The sequence below is a fragment of the Anguilla rostrata genome, chromosome 1 (assembly GCF_018555375.3).
Source record: "Anguilla rostrata isolate EN2019 chromosome 1, ASM1855537v3, whole genome shotgun sequence".
Classification (NCBI taxonomy): Eukaryota; Metazoa; Chordata; class Actinopteri; order Anguilliformes; family Anguillidae; genus Anguilla; species Anguilla rostrata.
In genome coordinates this window covers 58054604-58079983 of record NC_057933.1, presented here as the reverse complement: position 1 = coordinate 58079983, position 25380 = coordinate 58054604, and the positions used below count along the sequence as shown (strand labels likewise).

The 25380-nt window shown below is 41.0% G+C and overlaps 1 protein-coding gene across 3 annotated transcripts in view; it reads left to right on the top strand.

The window, feature by feature from the left end:
- The window catches only part of cdk14 (cyclin dependent kinase 14), a 145803-nt gene that overhangs the window by 55311 nt on the left and 65112 nt on the right, over window positions 1-25380 (top strand). For all 3 annotated transcript variants that reach the window (XM_064344736.1, XM_064344757.1, XM_064344748.1), the window contains 4 exons: window positions 440-502; window positions 7336-7459; window positions 18170-18290; window positions 21747-21840. In XM_064344736.1, the coding sequence (XP_064200806.1) occupies window positions 440-502; window positions 7336-7459; window positions 18170-18290; window positions 21747-21840 (402 nt within the window). The remainder of the gene's footprint in view (window positions 1-439; window positions 503-7335; window positions 7460-18169; window positions 18291-21746; window positions 21841-25380) is intronic.

Genomic DNA, 25380 nt, shown 5'->3' with positions numbered 1-25380 from the left:
ATGTTGTACGCTGTGCCTTGACAAGACAGCACTTCCTCAAGGCACTAGATTTGAGGGCTTTGTGGAAATCCTGCCTGCAGAAAATCGTAAAGTTCAATGGATGAAGACTGAAATGAAATCCTTTAAAATAGCACGCAAACATTAAAACATCTGCGAAATACGGTCAATGCATTTCTGTGTGCAAAGATATCCACGTGTTGATTTGTGTATATGCAAATCTGCTTAACAATGTATAGGGAGAGTGGGTTCTTGATGTGGACTCTTTTACTCTCGATGTAGATTTGGCCATTTTTTGCATCTTCGGTCATGAGATCCAAGTTGTTCATTTTTTCGCTACTTAACTTCCATTCAGAGTTTGTGTAAATATGAATGACTGGCTGCTGAATTCTGAATGCTGTACTGTTTCCTGATGGTTGACCTGTCTCTCCCTCTTCTCCAGCACACTGACCTGTGCCAGTATATGGACAAGCATCCTGGAGGTCTCTATCCAGACAATGTGAAGGTGAGCTGGATGAGCATGCAAACATGTCACCCTGAGCAGTTACCTGTACTTAGTCAACAGGTACCAGTCCAGCCAGAGGAGTACTGTAAGGTGAAACCACTCTGTCTGACCTGCTTTCCCTCTCTGAGGAATCTTATTGCATCTCCTTTTCCTGTAGGTAAGTCACTAAAATGTACAGTGTACTGATAAATCTTGTGAAATCTGAGGTATGAGGAAATTCCCAAATGTATAGGTGCACTGGTGTATGATCGATTGATTGAATGACATTTTCTTTAAGTGTCATGCACAACCCGTGATGACCTACAAGACACTAAGTGAAATGTTCAATGTGTACATTACATATTAGGTATACAGTATATCATAAACTGAATGGCATTGATATATATATATATATGCCGACCTTGCCTGTTTGATTAAAGTGTGCCTTGCATTAGCTCAGTAAGATCTGTCATCCTCTCTCACCCTCTCTCTCAAATGATTTTCAATTATTTGTTTCTTTTTCTTAAATGGCATGAAAACTGCATGAGATATGTGTGCAGTATTGAGGACAAACGTATGGAAAACAAAGAATTACATTTTAATGCATAAAGAACAACAAAAAACAACAAATACTATGACATACATTATTTTTGTTTGGTTAAGATTTAAAATATATCTATATTCTGTTTTTTATTTGGTTAAGATTTTAAATATTTCTATATTGTGAAAGCAATAGGGTGTGAAACCCATACTGGTCATTCGGAGACAATGTTTTAAATAGTGAATATTTAAAATTTATATTTTAAACAATCATGTGCAGTTGTTTAATGGGCTGCCAATGACAACTGGACTTCAATTGAATATCCTAACTGAGCGGATGTGCTGTGTCGGCCTTCTGAAGCTTGTGTTCAGAAGTGTCATACTTAACATCAAAAGGAAATGTTATCATATTCCTGTTTATTAAAAAGAAAGGTCATCGCAAAATGCATCCAGCGTATCTTTGCTCATGTTTTCACCTTGGCCATAGAACAGGTTTCCACTGGCTGATCAGATGATGTGATCCACATAGTTTAGTTGTGGGCATCCAGTGATGTGTTATTGGTGTTATTTCTGCCTGTACTGGCAGTGATGCTGTGCTCTTTTGCAGAGTGTTCACACTGGAGCAGGGACATTGGTTCAAAGTGTTCCAACACTTTTCGTGGACTTGTTTTTCTGTGTTTGCGTACGTGTGTGTGCGCGTGACATTATGCACAGATTTTGTGTTCCGAATTAGAGAGAGAGAGAGAGGATCTGTTGGAAGGAATGAGGCCAAGAGGCAGGGGGCAGATTGTAGGGTACGTCTGTTATGTAATGTATTTTACCTTTTGTCATCAAGGATTTGCATAAGTAATGCATTTATCCTGCCGACATCCTCATTGAAATTCAGATGAATAATTTAGGATTTAGGAGGAGAACACATTGCACAGGAGATGTCGGAGAAATTGTGTTTTTTTTTTCCAAAGATTGTTAATGCACATTCTTAATGTATTTTTGTGAATGTATTTATGCTGTGTTAATGAGGGGAACTTGTGCCTTCTATTTTGCCTGTGCCTGCCAGGTTTTGGTTAGCTAATTTGTAAATGTTATACTTGTCCTCTGTAAAGTGTACATTTCCATGCCTGGTGGTTAGTGGGCACTTTATGCTTATTTTCATTCCTAATTGAGATGTAATGTAAAACATCATGAAATTATATAATTTTTTATGATACTCCCTTTTTCTTCAAAATGAATTGCTGGAATCTCCGCTGTTGATTTGGTCGAGTTCAGGCAAGCACGTGATAGAGTTCATGTTTGGTAGAGTTCAGACAAGCAGTTCTTATCAAATTGCAGCTCGCTAGTTGCACTCGAACAGAAATAATTCAGAGACTTGCATGTGCGCTGTCAACCAGCAGGGGTCGATAGGGAGTGATGAAATGTGGACTGCTGACTGAACCCTCCTGAGCACTGCTGCCAATTGCTCATCGACCTGAAGGGCCACCGGACACAGGTGGCAATAGCAAAGCAGGATTTGATCCTGGACCTTCGGTCCATCCATGCCCTAGAACAAGAACAAGGAGCCTTAACCTGACAAGCCCAAAATTATAAGATTTAAAAGATATAAATGTCTTTCACTATGTGTAAACATACATTAAACCATGTATAAAAACTATAGAAATGGTAAACATGATATGTGTAAAAATATGAATGCTGTGTGTATAGCATTGATTTTAAACCATTGAGCTCTGTATGTGGCTGCATATGACAGCCATCACATTTGAACAGAAGGAGAACAGATTATTGCAGGAATAGTTCCGGAGCCCAGCCACATTTGGGAGAAGGAAGCTGAATGTCAGACAGTCAAATTGTGTAGAGGAGCCTCATTATTTAATAGCTGAAACCCAAATAAGCCCAATTCCTGAAATTCTGGCCGAGATCGAACTTTGTGGCCAAGTTCTTGCCATGGCCTTGGAAACTATTAAATCTTTGGATTGAGCAATCACAAAACTGTCAGTTAAAGTGGAATTATGCATTTAGAGTAGGTCTAGCTGAATCCTTCATTCTTAATATATCAATATGTATATAATGTCAGTTAATATTTTCTGGTGAGCGAGATGGCGGCTCCAATTTGCTGGTGTTATCCATGCAAAGTTATTAAACCTCAATTTCATATATTTAATCACTTCTGTCATAGTTTTAATCAGGAGCAAAGAGAAGCCTCCATTTTCTGCTAAAATTTCCTCATTACCTCGCCGAGTTGCTGATTTTACCACCAGAGCTGAGAGGAGCTTGGGCGGTGAAATCCATATCTACTAATCATTAAAATACAACCTATTAGGCCCTCTGCTATTGGCTGGATGAAATTTATTCATTTAGAGCCAAGCGCTGAGCCATTTAACTACTAATGTAATTATTGGTCAGGCCACCACAGTAGGTAATCAAACACTCCCAGCCACTCACAGGAGCTGCATCAAATTGGCCTCCCACACTCCCACGGGCTCAAACTGTAAATTATGATGCTCTGTTGGAAATGGATGGTTCTGCTAGAAATACTGGATAAGTCACTATTTCATTACATTCTAGACTTCAGAGGATTCTTGACAAACAGCATGGAATAATTTTCATTCCATTACCGAGCCGCATATTACATTCTGTGCCTAGCAGGCTCCTTTGTCCAGGCTGACTTCCCTGCTTATATTTTATGTGTCATGCAGGTATACAGTGGTATATTTACTGAAGGAATTCAAGGTATGTGCATCACTCAGGAGAACCAGCAGAAGTCCCCTATCTAGGATTCAAACCTGCAGCCTCTAGTTTATCCGCTGGTCTCCCCCTGTTCAGACACCATCCTACCACAATCTCACCTAGGGTGGCAGAAAGGCTGGAGCCGTGCCTGGTAACGGTTCAAAAGCTTTTATCTTATCAAGGAGAGTTGTCATTGTGCGGGCTACCCTCCGGTGGAGAAAATGTTCTGCGATGCTTTTAAACGGGCATGCTGCTGTAAAATGGGCTTTAGGCACGAAAAAACCCCAAAAAATAAATAGATAGAGTACTCAAGTATACACACGGAAAAATCGGCTTGCAATCATCTCGAGAAAATTGTAAAATGTCCCACCTCTAGTTAAAATGTTTTTTCCGGGACTCCCTTTGATTGATTTGGCACTGCAGCTCAGGCTGGGGAAAGTGGGCAGACCGGAGGCTCGACTTGCGCTCCGGTTGATTCAGGGATCGATCCGGCGCTGACACAAAGCCAAAAGTGACACAGATAATTATACAAACAAAATGTCATCCGAGCTCTGAACGAATTGTTCTAAAACAAAAGAGCTCCGATTAATGTTTGTCCGGTCAATACATCCTAACAAATGTCAATGAATTAAACTAATTGTCAATTAATCATCATCAACATCAATGCTAACGTATGTGCTCATTTTAAATTTAGATTTATTGACTTCAGCCATTTATCAAGCGCAGAGTTATTTTTTTCGAGCCTGGGTGCACAATGGCTTTTCTCAAGGGCCTTGTCATTTCTCAGATGTTGGTAGAAATGGTCGGTCTGTTGGTATGGCCGTGTGCTGGTAATGGTATTCGGAGAGGCATGGCACAGTAATGGATATGCTAATGCTCAATCCCCCTGGGTTTGATTACACTTTGCCGAGGTCCCTTCCTCCTTTAACGGCCCCGGGAGCCAAGCAGGTGTGAGACTGGTGGAGTAATGTTACGCCAGATTAAGACACTGTTTTGCAGATGGTTTCGGAGGTAAATGAGAAACTGGCACGCTGAAACAAAGCAGATGGGAGCGGGTGCACGGTCCATTTGATACCCACTCCCCCCCCCATTGATTTATTGACTCCCATAACGGTTTTAACTTGGTGCAAGGCAAGCTCTTTCTTAAAGTCCCTCTCTATCTCCCTTCAACTTCCAAGTTATATTTTCTACTTCACTCCTCCACAAAAAGTTCAGATTGGCCGACCCCCCTTGCTATTATAATACCAGGTATCATTTTGATTATTGGTCTCTCTCTAAACAATATAATTTTATGTTATATTTATGTTATGGTCTGTTGCACATTGTTGTTTATTTTATTCAATCCCCAAGAAAAAAAGCATTAAATGATAGACAACTGTAATTCTGCAGTTAGTAATTTTGTTAAATTTTTTATTTGAAAAGCTCAATATGAAAAAGAGGACTTACTAAAATATTTTCACAATGATTACATTTGCCATAGTTGAATATTCCTCATGGTTGACGACCGCACCATGTTTTGGCCTGTCAGCAGGTAAATAAATAATGTTTCAAATGTTAGGTTTAATTGTAATGATGTAAAGCCTTTCTCTGGGCTTGTGTGTGTGTGTGTGTACATACAGTATACATGTTTGCATATTATAGAAATGATACAATTCAATATTCTTTGTTGATCTCTTGAAACCAAATCTAATTGATAAATCTATAGAGGTATTTTCAAAAAATGATGTACCATTAGCATTTTTAAGACTCTCCTGTCTCCACTGAACCTGGGATCTACATCCCTGATGTGATAAGTTTATCAATATTCCAGCAGAGCAGCAGACCTTTATTAAGCGCCTTGGGCCCCCCACAGGCCAGCTGCAGACGGCTTCTCCTCTCCCCTGTTCCCGCCAGTCCACCCTGGCGGTTTTCTCCACACTGTCTGCCTCTTAATTAGCGAGGATCTGTCTTCGTCTGCAGGCTCTCTCCGATACCTTCAGCCAGATGGACAGGTCCAAGATCCACAGTTATATCTGGGGAATGGTGGTCTCCTACCAGATGTCACATCTGTCAGGCTGCCAAGTGTTGCTCTCTGTGGCAGTTTAGGATTAGGTATTGAGTGTCCAGCGCGGTTCACTTGGGTTTCGACACTATGGCCAAAGAACAGAGATTTGTCTCTAAAGTGTTTAAGTAATGGTTGCATCATATGCATTTTACACACCGTCACAGGGCTTAGGATCTCTTCCAATCCTGTTCTGCATCAGCAAAGATCATGTCAGTTCTTCTGCTCAAATGTAGTCTGTACCTGAACTCAGGTAAAACTCAGCAGTGTTCCCTTCTACATGCTTCAATACTCATAGAGAAAACAGCTAAGTTAAAAAAGTGAGAATGAATTTTAATTGCACTGGCTGAAGAACAACGGAGAACTCGATGAGTGTGTTTGACACACATGAGTAGACGTGTATTCCCCATGCCAATTTCAGGCTGGCGTTCATTATTCGCCACGCAGTCTGTGGAATGCTAAGCTGTTGACCCCGCCAACTCCAGATGCCAGCCGCACTTGATCTCTGATTGGACGGCATGCATCCCTGCTCTGCCTAATTGGCCAAAACCTTGGTAGTGCTCAGAAGGAATTATTTATTCAGTGACAGTAATGAGATTTGAACGTGGAAGAAAAGCAGGGAAAATAGAGCACGCCTTTTTAAACTGATGGTTTCTTAAGGATGGGAGGGCATAGTTGAGAAGGCAAACATCTATTTTATCTGTAATGTAACTGTTTCAGAGCATTTTTGAAAGGATTGATGCGATGTGGTGGTTATGAAATTGTGCTGTTAATATATGCTGTATAATATATAGTGGTGTTAAATATGCTCATAATATGAGAAAATCATAAGAAAACTTCCATAACCCCAGTGTTTTTATTTATTGGGCTCATTAATCTGAATGTATGCATGTGTGCTTTGATGCTTGGTAATTCCACCAAAATTGGAACATGAAATCTGTGTGTATTTGGAATGGATGCTTCAGTATGTTTGTCCTAAATCACACCGAATCTTAGATAAGTAATCCATATCCAAACTGTTCCCATTTCATGGACTAAGGGGAGGTCTGTTTGCAAGAAACATAAAATTACAAATGATATTTAAGTGCGCTGGAACACCATTATTCCTGTCAGTTATGCTACTCGGTATATTCAGCTCTAATGCATCTACCTGGATGCTGATATTTCCCTGTTTATGTGCACAAGGTGCCCCTTGGCAAAGTGTAGGGTCATTGTTGTCTGACATTATCATTTGTATAGTATGTATGAAAGATGCTTTCAGAGCAGTTTATCCAGAGCCAGCTATCTCCTCCCAGTTGCTTCCCAATGGTGTAACTGTATCCAAGATTAATCTTTCAGCTGTTATAAGTTTTTTTTTTTCATCCCAGTGCATTGGAGACTTCAGGGTCTGCTGGGATGATGGCCCATCCGAAGGATTTCCGCATCGCCTCCATAGACACAATGTTGTCAGTGTTGTTGTTTCTGTAGCATGAGATCTGTCTCCAGCACAGCTGGAAGAAATGCCTGAAGGGTAGAGCTCCTCAGCGAGTCCCTTGTTCTCTGTCTCCCCCAGCTCTTCCTGTTCCAGCTGCTTCGGGGCCTGTCCTACATTCACCAGCGTTACATCCTGCACCGGGACCTCAAGCCCCAGAACCTGCTCATCAGTGACATGGGCGAGCTGAAGCTGGCTGATTTTGGTAAGGCCGTCTCCGTGCGTCTGTTCCCCGTTTGTTGAGCGGGTTACGGGCTGCTCCCCGTTGAGTAGGATGCCACATGTCGCATTTGTGTTTGTATGCATACTCTTAAACCACATTGAACACCCATTCCCCTGGGATCTTAAACTTGGCCTTTATGATAAACACTGAGGCGAGAAGCAGATGAAGTTTCTTCTGTGGCATAATGTAATTATGATAGGTGCACAGTTGCATGGCCTAGCCTAAACCCTCGTTTCTTAGCGAAGGAAAATAAAGCAACTGTTGGGCATTAGTGTACATTCATCTAAAGGTGGTGGCCAACCAGTGAAACACTAAGAGCACAGAGGACAGGCTATTATCAGCTCTCTTATTTTCTTTGGCTTGAGATGGCTCAATGAGACGCTCCAGAAATAGACATGAATCGAGCTGAGAGGCCGCTAGCATCTGCCTGTCCCTACTTAGTTCAAACACAAGTGACTATGTGTCTCTCTTCATAGTAATGCTTTTGTGTTACCATCTAGCTGCCCAGGAAGCTGCAGTCAAATACTGATAAAAAAACGGGTCAGATCACTTGTGGTTAACGACAGCAACTTGTGGACGTCCACTCTGACTGAATGCATTGCAAAAAAAACAATGAAAGCAAAAACTTCAATAGGGTGTTTTGATCAAACCTGAAGCTCTCCTGTTTGTGTTGTTCTGTGTTGAGAAAGTAAAAAACACCATGAATGGTGATGAAAATGCAATTGCACAAGGCCCGTTATGCCTTTTAAGTGGCCACTTGCAGGCTGAAAATGATGACCTGTTCAAGTCGATCCAAATGGAGCAGCGAGAGGGTTGAGTGTGGCATATGGTAATTACCTTTGCTTCCATGGTGCTGTTCACGACTCAATTCATGAATGTCAAAAGCCTTGGAGGCAGGGGGTTTTGAGGCCGGGCGGGGTGGCGGGTGGGGGGTGGGGGGTGGTGGTGGAGCGGACAGGGCCAGGGGAGTCTCAGAAACCCCACGGTGCCTTAGGAAGGTAATACCCTCTAAGCCGACGGTGCGGCCCCCCTTCTTCCCCCCCTCCACTGCCTGCCAACCAGACCGATCACGTGACAGCTCTGTTGTACATCACTGCCTTATACGCACAATTTGTCTGCGGAACAGATCCTGTGTCAGCTCTTTGCGCCTTGTATTTATATTTTAATGAGGAGCCAGGCAAAGATTAAGAAACAAAAAGGCTATGGGAAAATCAATTCTCTCCTTTGGAAGTGGCTGTCTGATCCATTTGCTGCCAGTCCTAAGCACAAAGGGCTGCATTTCTGCCTGTCAATACAGATTTAATGTGCATCTTATTTGTTTATTTAGAAGGCTTACATGAGTTATGCCTCAGCCATGTTTTACTGGTGTAATTTGAGGGAGGGTTGTTAGCGGTTTATGAGCTGTGTACGTGAGATATATCACAAACATTCAAACTCCTTCTGATAATGGACTGTAACGTCTGACTAGACGTCTTCTTAACTCTCCGCCGTTTCAAAGATTTACAAACAAAAAAAGGGAAATGTTTAAATGGATCCTGTCCCAGTGGTGTTTGCTTTATTGGGCACTCTTTTACTCTTTATTGTGTCTGCAAGCTCGCGGGTGTGTATGTGTATATGTGAGTATTTGTGTGTGCGTGCGTACCTATGCATGCACATAACATTTCTGAGTGTTTGTCTGGACTGATTTGTGTTTCTGTGTGTGTGTGTGTGTGTGTGTGTGTGTGTGTCCTATGTTCCTGTGTATGTGTAGTGTGTGAGAGGGCTGAAATTTGGCTCAGGAGTGAAGGGCTGGCTGCTCCTAATCTCCCCGAGCACCGTATGGCATATCCATCGAAAACCCAGCACTGGGCATCAGGGCAGATCAGAGCTCTGCCAAATCGCTGTTTTCACCCCCAGACAAAATGAGTTGTTCTAAGACAGCTGCTTGGTCAGCCATTTGGACGGAGGGCTTGGACATATGGCTCTGGGTCCAATGTTCCACCCACATGCAAGAGAGCAGGATACATTCGGCAAAGATTGATTACACTATTTATCGTTTAACTGATGGATCAAGGTGTAAGTGTATGTGATTATATTTTTAACAAGTGTGTGGGTGTTTAGCTTGTCCTGAGTACTGATTATTGACTTCAAAAAATATTTAATTGTTAAATACTTCTAAGATGGCAAGAAGAATTACACAGATGGTGTTAAGTTGTGTCTTGGGAATGATTAGTTTTTAAATCTTGTGTGTGCTATTGTTACTTGGTGTGAAGTTTGTTGAATCAGTATAGGAAGATATCAGTCATGCCCATTTTTCATTTCACAGCTGAGACATTACATTGCTTTACATTACAGGCATTTAGTAGATGCTCTTATCCAGATCTGCATTACACAACTTTATCTTTTTTTTTAATTTTTTTTTTTTACATAGTATCCATGTATACAGCTGGATATACTGTATACTGAAACAATTCAGATTAAGTACCTTGCTCAAGGGTACAACTGTATTGTTCTAGTTGGGAACCTTCTGTTGGCATCAGTGGTTAAAACTGAGGACATGAACACAGATAGAGGCTCTCTACCCTTGCTGATCAGTGAGCATTCAGTGTCCAGATGAGAGTAATTATATGGGTTGTAACCTTTTATGTATTTTTAAACACATAACACCAAACACATTGGGGTGAATGGGTCTGCTCATTAGTTAGCTCTTAGTTTAATTCCCATGTCTTTGGTGGATGCACCACAGTGGGGAAAAGAACAGTTAGATGCTGTTGTTTGACATATTCACTGGCACTTAAGGTGTTCTCTGTTGTACTCTTACGACGAGCCCGACCCGCCTCCGACCCCATTGTTCGCATATGTCACTCTCCCTTCCTGCCTTCTTTAGTAACCGTGGCATTACGGTGTCCTTTAGAGCCGTTACCAAGGATATTTATAAATCAATTTAAGAAGCGCAGAGATGTCTGGGCAACTCAGTGAGAAGGCAGCCTGGACATGATAACCATGATTATTCATCCGTGGAATTTGCCCATGGCCTGCAGTTGATATGTTTAAAGCCAAGCTGGACTTAGCTCTAGATTAACTTAATGCTGTAGGCAAAATGAGGAGATTGGATGGTCTGAATGGTCTGTTCTTTGGCAATAGAAAGTGAATTACTTTTATTCACAATCAGTTTACAAACTACAAATTGTGTAGTTTTGGCTTATTCAGTGTGCACCTGTGCCCAATCCTATCAGTTGACTTGATCTTAGCAGATTCAAGCGTTCAGTGTAATGTGCTTCAGTTGCAGGTGATACATTCACACAGAAATGGCTGACCCAGTGAGTTTTTGGTCTAGCTCACGACAGCCTTTCTTAAATTTAACAGTAGAAAAGGGGTATAAATATTCTTACTTAGTATCTAGCTTTGAACTAGAAAATAAATACTATTTATTTCCCCATAAAGGTATAAAAAAAACTTTAAAAGCCTTTCTGTGCTATTTTCTGCTTTCCTATAGATAAATGTTATACTTGTTTTTTTGCCTTTATTATTGTGCTTTAGTTATTGGAGTGTTGCTATGATTATATTGAAGAAATATAATTTTTATAAATCGATTAACAACTTGTCTTTGGAGAAAGCATTTAAAAGTGTTTGCTTCAAGGACGGTTGATGTCATTGATGACATCACACTGCAAATTGTTCTACATAAACAGAGAAAAACAACAAAACCACTCGGGATGCTACACAGTAGCTTAGTAGTCTCAGTGGGAACACTGCAGATGTGCAAGTACAGTGATAGCAGCCCGGTGTCCTCTCTGTCTGAATGAATTGGAAAAGCCAAAGTTATCTTGATTAATCAAGCTTTACTGTGTGTGAACAGAATAGGAATGACTTCCGTGAGCGCTGATTATGGTACCTTTGTTGCTCACGATTCCCTTTGAAAGGCCATTTTCTCATTCCGGATGAAAGTGCATTTAGTAGGTTTTGTGTTATCTGCTGGGACATTCTTCTGCTAACAATGGGTTTGCACACTGTGTAAAACAAAGGAATTCTCTGAGACTGATCATTTGGATTCTACTTTTCCTCTTTGAGCCTTTGCACTGGGTGCAGGTGAAGTTTACCCAAAGAAAATTACCCAAAGAAAATAGTCTGAATGCTTTTTAATGTCATAATAGTATTCTGATTAGGATGGTCCATTTGAAATGAGAGATGGCAGTTGAATTACGATCTTTCCCTCTGAAAGTGGCTGTGTTGTACAGTAATTTTGGTTTTATGTTTGGTCCTTGAATACTCACTATTATAGCAGAACTCACTGGTCCATATGTGGCATAGATGTGCCGGATTCAGTCAAATGCAGTCAAATTGGTTAAGGGCATACGCAATTCAATCAATGCCTTCTCATGCTAAAAGCTGTGTTTCGGTTGCATTTTCAAGCATGCTACATTCTGCGTTGTTCTACGTATCACAGGAAAATATCAAGTCATGCAGTATCTGCCATCCTTTTAAAACTATTTTGCATCTTTGTAGCTGAATCTACACACTGGTTTCCGGGGTTTGTTATTGCTGCAGTATTATATAGAAAGTACATTAAATCGAATATCGACATTATAGTAATTTCTGGTCTCAGGTCATTGATTTAATGCAATATGGAAATGAGGAGAGCAACTCGTATTTGGGGAAAAAGGACAGTTTTTAGAAGGTATGAAAGAACGCTTGTGGCCAGCAGCCAGAACGAATGCTAGACCAAAGGAATTTTCAGGTGTTGTCTGTTCTTCCTTCTTGGATTTTTCAGCCTTTTTTTATTAAATATGAAACGACTTAAGGCTGGTTTGACTGAGTTGCATATGCCCTTAAACTGGCTAAGTGCTTTTGATTGAATCTGAGTGTCTGTGTTGATGTCGGAAATGTAACTTTTTGCTTTTTGCATGTTTTCATGCCCTTTGCTGTAAGTGAGAGGTTTTCAACTGGCTTTGATCCAGGCACTCCGTCCCTGGTTCGGGTTGGGATTGGGGGGTGGGGCCTGAGGGTGCATATTGTTACTTTTCATGGACCTCCCGTTGAAAACCCAGGCTTTAAATAACTCAAAAGCAGCATGTACTGTGATTGTTTTGTTTCTAGTGGCTGTACATGCACACATTCTATAGTATTCTATGGCATTTATTCACAATTATAAATAGTTGTCTTTATATTCTGTTTTCCTCCTTTCTTCAGATTACATGTGCCAAAGGAAATCGTTCCAAACACAAAATAAGATCAAACATTTTTTGAAGAATAATTGGGTAATGTGTGCAATTACAGTTTCTGGGGGCATAACATCACAGTACAAGCTGTTTTGGAGTTAGTTGAAGTGTATTCTCTTGCTTTAGACCATAAACCCCCAATTGCCCCAAACCAGCCGTCGTAAAGACTTTTTTATGAATCTCTAAAAGGTCCTATTGGCACCGATTGAAACGATTCACTGAAACTGAAATACCAAAGAAACCTAGTAAATTACTTTTCTCTTTAAGAGATTGTGACTAGTCAAGTTTGCAGAGTAAACTACTGCATATAAGGCAATGCGATGTAACGTACAGTAAGGCTGAGTGGAAGAATCTGCGTGGAATGGGATTGTCTTCCTCCTGTGTGCTGTAAAATGGTCCGTTTTGCTATAACAAGCCTCGGGGACAGGAGCAGATGTGTACTGCAGGCTCCGGAGATTAATCAGAGACTGGGTTGTGCTGCAGCTCTCTGGGGAGAGGTGATGAAATAGACGTGTTTTTGTGTTGGGTTTTGAAAGACTGCGTGATCAAACGGCTTTCTGCTGTGCAGCGAACGTTTGAGCACACCTGCTTTTCTGACAGAGGTGGCCTGTCTGTACAGAATGACGAACATGTAACTTAAAAAGACATGACAAAATTAGGTCAGTTTATATTTGGAAATAATATGCATAGTTTCCAGAAAATCTTATTTTAATGAGGAAAAGAGGTTTTAAAGGTTCTTGAACGTTGTGGAACAGGTTTAAATTTCCAACAAAATGTAATAACAGTGCCTGTGTCTTACTGCTGAAGAATATCAGGCAGCAGCTGGTCTAAGGGAAATAGGAGGATTTTTTCTCTCCAATGCTGCTCATGCAGCAGCGTGGAGAAGTAGGGTTGAAGATTGAAAAAAGTGTAGTGTCTGCACTTTAGTGGTGTCCTCCTGAGTAAAACCAATACACGGAATGAAAGTCAATGAAATCTTATCATTATTCCAGCTCTTTTCCAGACCCATCCAGAGGTTTCAATTTTAATCCTGTAGTCAGGCTCACATTTTCCATTTTCTTCACCTCTATGTATCCAGAACACATGATGTCCGTTTATTAATTTTCATTTATTTTTTTGATGTGTTGTTCTGTAATGCATGTTTTGCATTGTCAGGTCTGCATTTTTTAGTATGGTAAATAAACGTAACTAATTTGTTTACTATTAAAGTGTAGGCCCTTATATTTATGTACTACATTCAGATAACACATTTTGTCCTGCATACCACAGTGACCTTTTTTGCCCAACTTGCCGTATAACATTTTTCAGACATTTTGTTTGGTTGTTGAAAATTGAAAATGGTTCTTCTCAGGTCATAAACACATCCTTTAAATGTCTCCTTGAGGAAAAGTCTCCTTGGGGATAATGGAAAGTGTCATCTGGACTTATTTACAGTGGAGCTGAGGAGTTTCTTGTTCTGGGGGTGGTAAAAAAGAAACATTGTAAAACAGTTCCTGCAACATTGTAATTCATGTTATGAGGTGTTGCAGTAGCACTTTTTCTAGCTGGGCAGTGTGCACGGTTTCTGTCACCACATTCCTTCTTTTCCTTCCTTCATTGTTTGGGGGTGTGGCGCATGTATCCCTTCCTGCAGTGCACGGCTATAACTGTTGTCTTTGGAGAGCAATTATCCAGGGTAGGTGCCGGGTTAGCTGTTTTCCATTCATGTTAAAGGTATACTATGTAGGATTTTGAGGCCCTTGTAGACTCCACTCACACATTTAGCTATTCTAGGCCCTGTTTTACAAAGCAGGACTACTGAGTTAGCTGGGTAACTGCGCTGAGTAAAACTCGGAACCCTCCCAAATCTGGAACATGGACTGAAAAAGAGCTGTTCTGTATTTTACTCCACACAGTTATCCAGCTATCTCAGTAATCTGAAGTCCTGAAGTCCTGAAATCCTGAAGTACCCCCCTGAGCATTTAGTTAGAATTGAGATATAACATGGAATCGCATGTTGAATAAGTACCATTAGCAGGCCATAGGTCATAGCGAGCTAATATACTTGTAAAGTGAATTACTTTTTCATGAAGTTATTCATGGCCTTTACAAAGTTGTTAGTAACTCCTTTAGCTTTGTTAGTGAAGTTGGCTACACATAATGTTAGCTAGATAGCAAGCATGGTATATCAAATTAATTTCCCCTGATTGAAATAAATGCAGGTGAATTACTGAGCTAGCTAACTTGCAACTATATATAGTAACAGCAGTTCCCATGGGGGGAAGACAGCTTGATGGAGGAACAGAATTCGATACAAAAGCTACCCAACCTCAGGCATCTAGCTGCGTGAGGTAACTAGCTGAAAGTAACGTTACTTACAGGTCCCACAAAAAACAGGGCACCTCTGCATCGCTTTTCATCCCCTTGGTGAACTTCAGATGATGCCACATAAGAAGTGTAATTCTAATGTTGATTTTAGTTTTTGAACGAGCCCTCTACGCTTGTCTTTTTGCTTCGCTGTATCTAGGCTTCTTAGCATCTGCCATTGCAACAGCTGACTAGCAACAAACACTTTGTTGGAATCTGATCCCAAACCACAGGCTTTGTAGCCATGCCCAACCCTCCACATACAGAGCCCTACAAAGAGCGCCATGCCCAGAAACGTGCCGAATACGTTTTAGAACAACAAATACAGGTAAAAGGTGCACAAATTCAGCTAAAGTGTGTAAAGACTGAGATTGTCATTGCATCATAGATATGCCTTAGCATAGTTATTTTATTACAGTTTCAAATAGAAAATCCTGCATAGTATACCTTTCAAGCAGAAATTTTCCTGCCATTCGTTAACAATATGTTGTCTGATTAAATATGCTCCGTGTTAACTAAATGAATACGGTCAGGTGGTGAGGACCTCAATTAAATGAGACAGGGGCAAATTGGGGTGACTGCAGATGATGGATGTGTGTTCTGTTTAATAAGCCTCGTAGTTAAAAATCTATCTCATGACACTTCATTTATTTCAGAAACATTGTTCATTACCATCCTGATAAGGAATTGGGAGTAAAAGAATGCAAACCAACCCGCTGCAATTAGCTCCATGGACAATATGTGTGCCGTTGCAGCTAGATTTATGCTTCTCGCCTGTAAATGAATTGTAAAACATAAACAATAAATTAACTGCAAAGCATAATCAGTCTTTGTCCTCCAGAACTGGTATACAGTAAATTAAGTGCTTCATTGTAAACATAATGCACTGCATTTACCAAAAGCTGTTTAGGGTAGTGGCTGCTGCCGTAAGATATCTAGTAATAAAAAAGGAGTATAAGTCAATTTTTTTCCCCAATCTTTCTGAATACTTTGTGCATTTGATGAAGGAGGTTTGAGATTGCAAATGATATAAAAACCAATTTCCTGTAAGACCATAGAGATTGTTCATTTCAGTCTGGCCTTATAGTGTAAATCATTTTCCCTTTTGAATGATGTGTGGAGTAATTCATGTTTCCCACAATTTAATTTGGTTTTCATCTGAGTGGGGAATTTCTGATTTGATAGTGTAGTTTTGAAACTGCACTTGCAACCATGTTACCACAGACACTCATATCCACTGTGGCACGTAGTGCCCTTGAGTAATGCGCTGAATTGAGTCAGGAGATATACTGTGTGAAGGGGATGTTATTGTACATGAAAACTGGGCTGTGTGAACATAAACTTGAGGATAAGGCTGCTTGGGTTTTGGGGTTTTGATTGGGTTGTCTTGCTACAAAAAAACATAAACAAGAGTAAATCCACATAGTTCGGAATAACTGCAGATAACTTCCCAATAAAACAAAGCCCTTCCGTGAAGTGGGAAAGTTGGTTTAGAGGGATGATTCAATTGAAATGCCCCCTGTGCAAGCTGTACTCGGATCAGTTGCAACAGATAGGTTAAAGTGAGTGATGTATAATTCAGAGCGTAGGTCCACCTTACCTTCATCTCCTGAGCGGAGGGTTTTCGGAAACGTGGGCGCGGGGCTTTGAATGTGGTGGAAGAGCAGCAATCTAAGCCTCCTCTCACAGCCGGGAGTCCTTGTGTTGAGCGCAGCGATCTTTTGAAAGAGTCTTTGAGGAAGCGTGTAGACGTGTTATGTCAGTTTGCCCAGCTCCCTCCCACTTTCCCCTCCTTTCAAATTGCAGCGGCTTTTCCTGCTGCGTTTCCATGGCAACTGCCCTGGGACGAGTGGAGGTTATTTGCCCGCTGAGCGTGGAGGGGTGTGCTCCTCCGTCCCTCACCCCTCACCTCCCTCCCTCTATCACGGTGGCAATTAGTTCGCAGACACAATTGCCCCCGTTGCCCATCTTGGAACATATTACTGTGCTTTTGATGATGAGACACCCCCTGAGGCTTTGACCTCCCATTGACCTCCGGGTGAGGAAATGATACCCTCTCACTGTTCCTGCGTTAATAACAGCCTCTCAGCTCGACACTGCCTTTGTTTGGCGCGCGGATTATTCACTGCAAATTACAATGTAGAAGGGAACCGATCAGGATGAATATGTGTGATCTCTGCTCCAGGGACACCAACTTGCCATTCCTCCCCCACCACACTGAAGGCATCGTGCGAGAGGAAGTGGCTGTTAGTTGGGGTAATTAGTTATCACCACCTGGGATGGATACTTTTCATGGCCGCAATAAGTCCACATGATTTAATAATTCATAGCCTGCACATTATATGTTGTCCTTTATCATGACACCTCTCCCACAGCTTGCCGCCTGATGACTTGCAGATAACTGCCACTTGTGGAGTTGGCTCCCAGTTTACTGTGTTGTTTGAATATTGATATTGAAGAGTGGGTGTAATGTGCAGTAATTAATGTGCACATAGACTGTGGGAATGACCTGAATCAGATGCCGATAACTGATAGCAGGCAGTAAATATGATCTATTTTAAAAATGAACAGGTTAAATCTGTTATTGGAATGTAAAAAAGAAATAATGTATGTGTCTCTGCTTCACAGAAAGTGCTATTTAGGAAGATACACGGTCCAGACTGAGTTGAAAATTAGCGAGAGATGGCTTTTTCCCTGTTATGAATAAAGACAGAATGAATGAGGAATCATTGAAAGGGGAGCACAGGTGGACTGATGAGCGAGCAGCTTCTGAGTGCCCAGCTGTACCTTAACTGCCTCTAGCGCTGTAAATGAATACATGTATCTTATTGTGTACATTAAAATGTGTTTTATTGTATGCAAGTAGGCATCAAACATTGTTTCTGTTCAATTATGCTGCTCTCTTGGAAACTCAGTTTCTCTCATCTAGATTTTCCCTCATCTAGGTTTGAACCCAGACATGCACATGTTATCAAATGGTGGTCTGTTTAACCAGTATATGCAAAACTGTTACATTTTTCTTATTGCTGTTTTTCCTTCTCTGAATGACAGTCGCCTCATTCTTTTCCCACAGAACTCATTAGCTGTATATAATATATATGTGACCTTTGAAATCACTCTCCTCCCTTTCTGTCCCCTTCTCTTACAGGCCTGGCCCGAGCCAAATCGGTTCCTAGCCACACATACTCCAACGAGGTGGTGACCCTGTGGTACAGGCCTCCTGATGTGCTGTTGGGCTCCACAGACTACTCCACCTGCCTGGACATGTGGTGGGTGTCATCTCCCAAAGAGAGTGCTACTCTGTCCATTCCTAACCACAGAGCAATGAAGAGTCTACAGAAGCCTTTCTGTATGCCTGCAAGATGCCAGGCACTCTTCACCTTCCTTACTTTGCTGCTGGGGCAACCAATGTTATCTTGTCTCAGAACTGTCAACGCAAAGCAATCCAACATGTTCAGAATATCCTCAAATTAATATTATTTTCTAGGGCTTCCAGCAATGAGCTCAGGCCCATTCGGTAGCATACAAAAGGCAAAGTGGCAAACAAATGTTTAGGAATATAATTTACACAGGCACAACTGAAAACTGTTTTATAATGAGTATTGCCCAGACATTCACTATTCACTGTGGAGAGCATACATTATAGGAAAGTGGTCAGGCTTCAGATATTAGTATCCCTGAACAGGTGACCATGAAAGTCCACCCGTTTCTGGGATGTGCAATAAGGTGAGGCACTGTCTATTTATGGACAGGCCTCCATGGGGGCAGCCCTATAAAAGACCTCAGCTGCATCTTTCGATGGGCAATTAAAGATCAGTAGGAAAAGGGGGGAGCAGGTGGACAAGACTGGAGAGAGGCCTTTTTTCACCTCAGTGAGGACTTCTGCATTCTGATGTTGCACTTTGTCCTTAATTTTGTGTAGGACATATATGCAAGTTTATTTATATTCTCACGTAATATATAAAACAAAATTCAGTGACGATATTGTATGTCATATTGATGACATACTTTAATTTTTGTTTCCATGTTCTACTTAAAGGTTATTCAAAGGTGATTAACTTGGGGATCGGATTTCAGTCATTATATTTGATATTTACTAACTTTATATCGGCCATGTAATGATGCAGGATAGACTCCCATGCATAAATGCGTAAAATTGTAAGTAAATTAATTTTTTTTCCAGTAATGTCTACATAGTAGTGAGTGAGAATATCAGCTCATAATCGCTCCATGGGACTCCGAGAATGTTCATGGTATTGAGGCAGATGGAATAGATTACATGTAAATTCCAATGAAAATTTCATAATGTTTGGTTCTAAAGGGCCTGAGCTGTGTGAACTGAGCAGCAGCAGCAGCAGCAGCCGTCCTGGTTTTAAAATGTTCTTTATCAGCAACGTGACTGCTGGGTTGTTTCCTGTGAGGGACTGGGGGAGGTGGGGTGAACGGGTGAGTGTGTGCTGGACCGTTAACCGAATCTGTCAGTAACAATAGCTGGCTGACAAATGAACTCTGACGTGAGTTTAAACACACAGAAGGGCATCCCTGGGTCTTTCTCTGCAGGGCTGAACAGTGGCCTCCGAGACTGTCAGAGCCACTTCCAGAAATGCCTTCTTCTTAAAGAAGCATTCGGTTAGCACGCCAGTGCAGAAGCACGGTGAAAACGGCATCGCGATTTTGAGGAAATCCCGTTTAACATTTCTCCATTCTCTCGTCATGTTGAGTGGGACTTTCTTTGCTGCGGGTTGTCATCTCAGTCATATGTTGATATTCACAGCGCTGTACTGTTTTGAAGCTAAAAGGAGAGGCAGGCATAAAACAGCATTGTGTCTTATATATTTGAGGAAAATGTGCTGTTGGTAACATTAGATGCTGTCGTCCTAGTCGAGTGTCTGCCTCTCCCAGCCGTTCACTTCAATGAGGCGGCCCCCGTGTGAAAGCTCTTCTACAGAACTGATGTTCTCTGTGAGAGAGAAGTCTCTAGAATAATGTGGCATGGGTGAATTTAAGTAATTCGTCATGACGGACTCCTTTGTTTGTTGGACTGGAGATCAGTGTTTTTCCCCGGTGCCTAATGAAGCCGTGCCGTAATGAGCAGAGATGAGTGGCATCCATATCCTTCAAGGTGATAGATGGAGCGAGCTGCACCGCTAGTCATTTCAATGATGTTTTCAGCAAACATCGATGTTGCTTTCTAATTGTCATTCAACGCATTTTGTGATTGTTTTTTTTTTTTTTAACATAATTTAGCTTTCTCTTTGAAAACAAAAAAAGAGTGCTTTATGTGTGGTAAGTTCAATATCATATATCCAGTATCATGCGTCTTTTAAAACAGGAAGTCTGAGAATTGTGTCTGTGAACTACATGCATTATCAGTCTGGCTCTCAATGGAATCAAGTCCCTATTCATATATTGAATGCTAGTGACTGCCAAACAGCATCAAATTTAGCTGAATTTTAAGTTTAAGAATGGATTCTTTAAAAGACACGTAATTCCTATGAGGGAACATTGTAACTATAATCAGACCCAAGTTGTTGCAGAGGGCTTATCTGCATTCATTCATAGTGTGGCTTAGCTGACTGCATGTAACTGTCAGTTATAACAATGTCTAACACTGAGACATTGCTCAGTCTTGCCGGTGTAGGCTCGGTGGAATTCTCCATCTGTAAAGGGGTGATTCAGAGAGGGTTAATCTGTAGATGCTACAGTACAGGTAATCATTGAAGAGTTCATTGCAGGTTATAATGAGAAAATAATGCATCATTGTCATATGTCTTTAGCCTTCACTCAAGCACTGTGTCCCCTTTAAAGGTTAACCACTGGCCAATGAAAGCACACGATTAGTCAGAGCAAGCATTGTACGTCGCTCTGGATAAGAGCGTCTGCTAAATGCCTATAATGTAATGTAATTTACAGCTCAGCCCAGTAAGAGCCATGTATGACCAGTTCCAGTCTCACCTCTTTTTCTGCTAAGTCTCCTCACCAGTATTCCGCCCACCATATTGAGTCAGACCCCGATGCTGCAGGAGGCCAGTCCTAATTAAATAAGGGCTTGTCACTGTTGGTGGTTCATGAGTTTGTTTTTTTCTCTTTCTTTTAAATGGAGATGACTCGGATATCTGGAGAAACCCAGGCTAAAAACACGGCAAGCAGTTGTTCGGATATATTTTGACTGCAACTGATCTATTATGTTTTCTGTCCTGGTTATTTGTTCAATGTATAATATTGTATGTGCACTATTCATCCCCAAACTATAATGTTCTGCTGTTATTATTTCATATGGAAATTACCTGTATGACATGTACTGTATATCTATCCATCTATCTAATGTAGGCAGTTAACCAGATGCCAATTTATATACATACAGATGTGCAAATAACTTGCAGTAGATTCTGGGTATTGGCGTGCAGGCTAGTTAGATTATTTAACATTCGCTTGTTATTTTTAGTTTAGTTTATAAAATTTAAAATGTAATTAAATTTTAAAATGGCTGTGTGGCAAAATATGTATGGGGTTGTAACATGTAAGGTTGCACTCATCTTCTTGAACAATTCCTTTGCATTTAAACTGTGCCCCAGTGTGAAGTTCACTTCCTACCCCTTAGAAATCTTTTTCTGAGAAAAAGTTTAGGTTTCTGGCTGTTTTGTTGTATACAATGTGCATAAATTACTCACTGGTGATTGTGTACTAGTACATTCATTCCTTTTTCTTCCATTTCTGTATTTCAGGGGTGTGGGGTGCATCTTCATTGAAATGATCCAAGGCGTGGCTGCATTTCCAGGGATGAAGGATATTCAAGACCAGCTTGAGCGGATATTTCTGGTGAGAAATTACTTCATTTCCTCGTTGTACTTTGTATTAGTAACTGTTCAATCATATTGTATATACTCTGGTCCTTTGTGTATGTGTTAGGGTTACTAATGTCCAGTACTGTTTGCATTCTTACAGTATGTATAGTTGTGTGATTGCCTTGCAGTTTTGTAGTCATTTTGTCAAGGTTACCTTTTTATTTTGGCATTTGAAATACTTCTTCACTGAAAATTTTATCCCCTTCTTGCATTGCCATAATTTGGCCCATTTACACAATATAATTTATTACATGTGACACATCTGAACTCCAAATCTAGTTACAAATGTGAAATGAGTGAAGAAAATGTTCATCTGAATATATTTCTTCGCAAGGCTGATGATCTCAATAAATATTTAAAGAAGAGTATTCCAGAGTGTATTAATTCTGGAATGTCATCTACTGTCATTTTCCATAATTAGCCCATAATTGATATAAGAATAATGAGTAATAGTGAAGCATTCCTATCCATCCTCAACTTTGAAAAAATAGGTCATGGAAGCAGTGATTATGGCTGCAAAAAAAAAAAAGATGTACAGGTGGGAAGAAAATGGGATTGCTGTTATCATTGTTCAAGGCCGGATGAAAAGATTTTCAGGAGCTGGAGAGCAGCCCTGAAGATACGCTTTACTAACCAATCCCAGTAGTGGAGGAGACGGTGGGAAAGTAGGCAGTATCGATTGTTCTTTTTTTTGTTGCTGCCGAGGAGATCTGCCCTAGGCAGCTTCCTAAATCTATCAGGAATAACCCCCTTCACCACCACCCCCCTACAAGAAAAGGGGATAAGAGGTGCTCAGGTGGCCTGCTGCCAAGCTTGGTGCTGGGTGCGCTTGTAGCCCTCCTTGTGCCAACAGCCAGATTCTAATGGGGGCACATTCATGGGGGCACTGGAAAGAGAGGGGTCACATTCCAAAAGGAGGGCTTTTATATCAACAAGCTTTATTTGCGCTTGGTGAACCTATGCAGGAAGACACACACTCACACACATGCATGTATGCGCGTACGCACGCACACACACAAGTACATAAACACACACACACACATGCATGTACATATGCATGTGCGCAGACGCACTCGCTCACACACACAACTATTCTCGCATGCATGCACCAACAATCCAGGCTTGATATCATTTTTGACATAAAATGAAGGTTGAAATGCTGACTCACTAATTGGCTCAGTTTCTCTTTTCACTCCTAATAAGGTTTTCCCTCGCCTTGTGTACTCAGCTGTCAGCGAAAAAAGATCCACGTTTATGCCTGATAAATATGTAAAAATGTAACATGCACCTCAGGCGGGGTATTGGCTGAAAACATTCCTGCTTTTTTGAAACTGACAGTTTACTTTCACGTTCTGACATTGTTTTCTCGCTGTTCTTTCAAGAAGTCCATGTTAATTTCGGATGGTTATTGCTCTGAATATTACTGAGTATAGTCTTCCGTGAAAGGAAATACTGGCAGGTTATACTGATGGTTTTTTTAAATTGTCAGTATTTGACAATTATCATGTTCATCTACTGTTTTGAATTTTAAGTCTCTGGAAAAGAATAGTCAATAAGTGAAAAAGAAAATGCAATAGTAGTTGGCTGAAGGAACTCTACTAAGTGCACCATGGCCAAAAGTATGTGGACACCTGACATAGAACATCTCTTCCAAAATGATGGGCATTAATATGGATCTGGTCCACCGTTTGCTGCTATAACAGCCTCCAATCTTCAGGGAAGGCTTTGTACTAGATGTTGGAGCATTGCTAGAATTTTCTTCCATTCAGCCAGAAAACTGTTTGTGACCTTGGGCATTGATTGGACGTTTAAGGCCTGGATCGGTGTTGGCTTTCCAGTTGATCCCAAAGGTGTTGGATGGGGTTGAGGTCTGGGCTCTGCAGGCCAGTCAAGTTCTTCCACACCATTCTTGACAAAAGCATTTCTGTATGGACCTCATTGTGTGCTTGGGGGCATTGTAATGCTGAAACAGCAAAGGGCCTTCCCAAAAATGTTGGGGAAGCACAGAATAGTCTAGAATGTGATTGTCTGCTGTAGCATTAAGACTTGTCTTCACTGGAACTAAGGAGCCTAGCCCAAACAATGAAAAACAGCCACAGTCCAAGGAGTGTCTGGATATTTTTAGTCTTATAGTGGACTATAGCTGAGAAACTACATGGTAGTAGATTCTACCACAAAACCCTGATCCTACATCAGTTTAATAATTGCTAATGTAATGGAAAGGGTTACAGTTATGGTTACTACTTTGATCCTGGATCTGCTGTTGGGTACAAGAGGGATCTGATGATCGTCATTGATTGCAAAATTCTTTGTATGTCCAACTGTACACTTGCACTATATAACACGTTTGTGTGGTAGAGCCTTAGTACTCTTATTCAATGTATGTATAATAGCCTGTCCAGTTTTATAATATAATTTTGTACCCATAATGGAACTACAATGATTCCTGAGATTCTTTACCATCAGTATATCATTAAAATATGCTTGAGTTTGCTCAAGGGGTTTATGCTGACACATGTTTGTTTGCACTAAATTGCATTTTTATGCAAAGTTGTTTGTCTTACTAGCAGGAATTGTTTCTTTAATCTTCTGAAGCCAGAGGATTTTTAAAGGCACAGAGGGCTGTGAGCTTTTTTTCATGAGTTTTTCTTTAATTAGGCAATCTTGTTAGGCAATATTGTAGAGTCCTTGTCTGATGATAATATTCAGGATATGCTGTGTCTACTGGGTTTTAATCTATTTGAATTTGTAATGTGGAGGTCAAGGCAAGACAAAGTATATATGTGTCTATGTCAGCCAGAAGATTATTACTCCCCAGAAACAGAACATGAATACGGACAGGTCTGTGTGAATTTGCCAGGAGTGTGTGTAGGTATCTGGGTTCATGTGTGTCAGTGTTTACCCAGAAGACAATGCACATCGCATTTCAATTCTCTCCCACCAGAGATGCTCTTGACATTGGGAATAATAAGACTGCTCGCTGGAGTCTCACATGCCCCCTTCTCACAAAAACACACAACAATAATGCTGCTGTATATATTCAGGATTTTACACTCTGGGATTCAGGGAGAAAGGCAGAACATTCCATGCGAGAGGGGTTCTGAAGCTGTGTAAATACTTATTGAACTCCGGGTTTCATGGTTATTGCCTTAGCATTAGAACGCTGCATGGCAGCTATAGTGGTCGGAGAAGTGCAGCTGACTTGTACAAGGTTGTAGGTTTAAACTGTGTCTGGCTTTTTTAAGCCCTTGGTCCGGCTGTATACATGAGTAATGTGTAGAATGTAAGCAGTGTAATCCACCCTGGATAAGGGCATTTGTTAAGAAAATAAATGCAGTGATGTCATAATAACTGTCGCTATTACCCGATGCAGGCAGACATCTGCCGCAGCGAGAGATGCTATAATTGACCCATTGAACGCATGCCTGAAATAAAGATCGCTCTATCAGGGGGACTCCGGTCACCAGCCCAGACCGAAACCCTGATTAACCTCCTCGTATTTTCACCTTCAGAT